The sequence below is a fragment of the Arachis ipaensis genome, chromosome B10 (assembly GCF_000816755.2).
Source record: "Arachis ipaensis cultivar K30076 chromosome B10, Araip1.1, whole genome shotgun sequence".
NCBI classification, from domain to species: Eukaryota; Viridiplantae; Streptophyta; class Magnoliopsida; order Fabales; family Fabaceae; genus Arachis; species Arachis ipaensis.
In genome coordinates this window covers 133,109,942-133,114,347 of record NC_029794.2, presented here as the reverse complement: position 1 = coordinate 133,114,347, position 4,406 = coordinate 133,109,942, and the positions used below count along the sequence as shown (strand labels likewise).

The window sequence follows — 4,406 nt, the reverse complement described above, 5'->3', positions numbered from 1 at the left end:
AATTTGACAAGATCAGTGCCATCCCAATAAAACCATAGCGGTATGCACCATACGCTACACTAACAAATCAGCTGAGAAAGGAAAAGAACCTTTAAGATCCACAATTTCATGTTACTCACAGAACTCAGCCATCTACATTGTTCAAAATACACACCAATTCAAACAATGCAATATACTGAGAAATATTACAATGAAACAGAAATCAGGCCCTGTTCACAGGTTCAAGTGCTTCAACAGTAACTACACTGTTTCCTCTAATTACCTGTATCATCAGTTTTAAAAACAAAATATGGGTTAATTGTACTCTATTTCCTCTAAAAATCTTCATATTCCTGTTTGACAAATCGAATTAATATGGAAAATGGAATGGAGTACGGGACTCACCACCATCCCTATTTCATTCTTTTCATTGCCATTGACTTCCACAGTGTTGTCAACAACTAAGTTCATAAACTGGTCAAAACCCCTGAGGGTACCAACAATCATCCTATTTGCATTAAGTTTTACTGCAAGCAGATAATAAAAACTATTCATTTTCAAACATAAACAAAAAGCCCTAAAAGCTACAAGGTTCAAAATTCAAATGTCTATCTTATATGATGTATGCACAGTTATTGATATACAACATTATTAACGGAAAAAGAAATCAAACTTACTCTGAAGCTTCATGTCCATGTACCTGGAGCATCGTAAAGAGGGGGAAAAGAAGAAAAAGAAATGTAGGTTAACGTATTTGCTCATTGCAACAGATTCTGAAGAAAGTTCAAGAAATCGAAAGATGAAATGAAGTGAAGACGAATAGTAATGCTTACTTCTTCAAATCCGGTGGCTGCCCTGATCTGCTCATGGTGAATAGTTGAGTAGAGTAGAGAACCAACAAAACCCTCACTGCACTCAGAAACCCTAACGATGGTTTCGCACTTTCGCGCCTTTGTTTAATTTATAACCATCAAGCCCAATAAAATATAATCCAAGCCCATAACCATGGTTCTAAAAACAGGACCGAACCGGACGGTCGGATCGGTTCAAGAACCGACAATAATAACGGTCCGATCAAGTATGTAAAACCGCTAATAAAAAATCGGTAAAAACCACTGAATCGGACGAGAATTGGACGGTCGGACCGAACCGGAATTCGGCCGGTTTACACAAAAACGGAAGCTCCTCCGTTTCTTTCTCCCTTCCAGCCTTCCTCCCTTTCTTTCTTTCATTCAGAAAGAAATCACACAAACCCAGACAAAAAACCCTAGCACTGTAAGCCTACACCACCGCCGCAAGGAGTGGCATACTGCCGACGTCCGTCGCACTCAAAGTTCGCCATCCGTCCGTCTATCTATCTTCCCTCGTGCTCCAATTCTTCAACCCCTGTTCGCTGTCACCGATCGCCGCTGCTTCCTCGAGCTCGGCGTCCGTCGTCTTTGTCTGCTCAGCCGCGCTTCCGTCGCCGTTTGTTTGCCGTTCACGTTCGCATCTTCGTTCAGCTGTCGTCTTCGTTCGCGTTCTTCCCCGTTCACGTTCACGTTCACTCGCCGTTCACCATTCGAGTTCTCATTCGCGTTCGTCTGGAAGCCACTTTGCTCTGCTTCAAACTCTGCGACCAACCCGCGCGCTCCACCTAGCCGTCGAACTGCTCTCTTTTGTCGCCACCGTGAGTTCCCTAAACCCGCCACTAGACAATACACTCACACAACACCAATACTCTGCTTCAAACTCTGCAACTTCTGATTTCTATTACAATAAGAAACTAATTAATTTGGTAGTGGTTTAGATTTTTTCATAGGCTGAATTAAAGTTACAATAGTTATGTTCTCTTCTCTATCACATTGATATTAAGCTTTGAATTCTCTTATTTCATATTAATTTTACTGCACTCAATATGTTTGATGAAATGCTTTAACCATATTTTTTATTGGTTTTATAATTTCTAGCTTTTAGAAACTTAGTAAGTTGATTGCATGTGAAATTAGAATAATTGGATCTTAGTAATTAGGAAATTTTAGCTGCACAAATAGCATCTTTGCAGAAAACAAATTAGCATGATGATTCCACTTGCATTAGTGTTCTTCTGGTAAATTTTAACCGTAATTGTGAACTTGTTAATTTGCTAATTGTTCTTGTGTTGTTGTTTTGTTGTTCTTCTGTTACTTTTATTTTATTTTATTTTTTGTTGTGATTTTCTGTTCTTGAACTTGTTAAGTTGATAATTTGCTAGATTGTTGGGCTGCTGTTGTTTTAATTTGCTAAATTGCTAGGTTGCTGCGATTTAATTTGTTAAATTTGTTGCTGTAACTTGAATTTGTTGCTGAATTTGTTGCTTCCCAGTCACAGACTCAGAACAGAATGCTCAGTCAGTGCTTGATTGATTGGCTTTGCTCACTGATTGTATTTGATGATAATTTTTAAATTGATAACTTTTAAATTTTAAATTTGCACTGCCTATGTTACTGATTCACTGTTCCTTCAGTGCTTTTTGTTGTTAATCATTGTGATGAGCTTTGTTAAAATTTGCACCGCCTATATTACCGATTCATTGTTCCTTCAGTGCTTTTTGTTGTTGTTAATCATTGTGATGAGCTTTGTTAAAATATGCACTGCCTATGTTACTGATTCACGGATTCATCCCTCTCGTCATCATCATCGGCATGAACTCCAAACCAAAACCCCAACTCTGGATAAAATTGTAACGAAAGTTGATTGGGACTTTTTCTTCTACTTAAGGAATGAATCAGAATGATGAGGCCAAGTTGTGAATACACAAGTGTCAACGGACTATAATATATATTGAGTTTGTGACATTAGAAGGGTGTAATAATAACAATAATGGAGTCATGTTATTTGAATATTGAGGTTTAACATTTAAACTCTCAGCTTCTCAACCCTGTTTGATTTTTCATCTCAGGCAATTGAATCGAATCAACCAGGCCTTTCTCTTCTTTTTCTTTTAGTTGATTCTTAATTTTTCTAATATATGTAACTTTCTGAATCAAGTGGATCAGATTATGCAGTTTTTTTTATTTAGGATATTTTCGGAGACGCATTAGAAGAGCTATTTTGTTATTATGTTTGCTATAATAATATTCACATGTTGTGTATGCTTGTGATTGTTTTGTGTTTACATTTTCTTTCCAAGTCACTTGCTGTGGTTGTTCTTTAAGGATTTGCATTTGTGTGTGATAATGTTGAATGATGTTGCATCTGGTAGGAGTTCTTAGAGTACCCTCATCTTTGGTCCTTTATAATTTATTTATTATTTTATTCTAAAACAATTTTTTTGGTTGAATCATTAGTTGGACCGATTGGATCAATGAATTAGTGAATCAGTAACTAAAGAAGTTTGATGGCCGGTCCGGTTTTCAGAACCTTGGGGTAGATGTAATCGGCCCGTAAAAAAACGTGGGGGAATTGCTTACTCTTTAACATTAAGTGTTTGTTTGGGCGCCATTATTTTAATAAAAAAAGATCTTTTTTCATTGAAAAAAGATCTTTTTTTTATTTTTAGCGTGTTTGGCAAATTTCGAGTAGTAAAAATAAAAGCACTAGAAAAATTAGAAAAACATCTTTTTTTAGAAGCTGTAATTTAGAGCTTGTTTGGGAGAGATTCTAAGAAAAGATTTTTTTTAGTTATCTTTTTTTAAAAGATCTTATGAATAAGTAAAAGTAATTTTATGTTTGGGTATCTTATACAAAAAGATCTTTTTATCTATCAATTATGTTTGGGTATAATGATATAAAAATACTTTTTTGTTTATTTATTAGATGTAAAACATCTTTTTTTTTAAGTGAAAAAGATCTTTTAAAAAAAGATGTAAATTACAGCTTCTCAAAAAAGATCTTTTTTTATTTTTCTAGTACTTTTACTTTTACTACTAGAAATTTGCTAAACACTCTAAAAAATAAAAAAAGATATTTTTTATTGAAAAATATCTTTTTTTTTATCAAAATAATGGCGCCCAAATAAGCACTTACATCTTTTTTTAAAAGATCTTTTTTTCTTAAAAAAAAAAAAAGATGTTTTTTATGTAATAAATAAACAAAAAAGTACTTTTATATTATTATATCCAAACATAATTGATAGATAAAAAGATCTCTTTGCATGACATACTCAAACATAAAATTAATTTTGTTTTTTCATAAGATCTTTTAAAAAAAGATAACATATTTTCTTAAAAACTCACCCAAACAAGCTCTAAATGTTACCCGAGTAATATCCATATTGGTTACCACTTACCAAGAACTTTTAGCATATCCCAACAAATTTTAATGACCATATCGGATTGATTTTTATTTTGCTAGACAAAATAATTTCTAAGGTTAAATATAATTTTTATCTTTTTAATTTTGATCGAAAATTAAAATAATTTTTTAATTTTTAAAATCGTGTCATTAAGTATTTAAATGTGTGAGGA

The 4,406-nt window shown here is 33.7% G+C and overlaps 2 protein-coding genes across 2 annotated transcripts in view; one reads left to right on the top strand and one right to left on the bottom strand.

Annotated features, from left to right (window-relative positions):
- Positions 17 to 961, bottom strand: LOC107622332 (probable small nuclear ribonucleoprotein G). Its single transcript, XM_016324192.2, has 4 exons — positions 813 to 961; positions 657 to 679; positions 385 to 506; positions 17 to 262 (listed from the first exon to the last, which is right to left on the bottom strand). Exons 1-4 carry the CDS (start codon positions 845 to 847, stop codon positions 203 to 205), a joined length of 240 nt encoding a protein of 79 aa, XP_016179678.1. The 5' UTR covers positions 848 to 961; the 3' UTR covers positions 17 to 202.
- Positions 1,173 to 4,406, top strand: part of LOC107622331 (transcription factor IIIB 60 kDa subunit) — a 15,178-nt gene continuing 11,944 nt past the window's right edge. Inside the window, exon 1 of the mRNA XM_021114394.1 lies at positions 1,173 to 1,648. The gene's annotated coding sequence lies outside the window, so the exon portion shown is untranslated. The remainder of the gene's footprint in view (positions 1,649 to 4,406) is intronic.

Excerpts from the sequence above, each read along its gene's own strand:
- LOC107622332 (XM_016324192.2), bottom strand. The coding sequence starts at position 847 with ATGAGCAGATCAGGGCAGCCACCGGATTTGAAGAA. Across the intron at positions 680-812 it reads CAGCCACCGGATTTGAAGAA|GTACATGGACATGAAGCTTC; the intron begins GTAAGCATTACT and ends ACGATGCTCCAG. Across the intron at positions 263-384 it reads AGAATGAAATAGGGATGGTG|GTAATTAGAGGAAACAGTGT; the intron begins GTGAGTCCCGTA and ends CTGATGATACAG.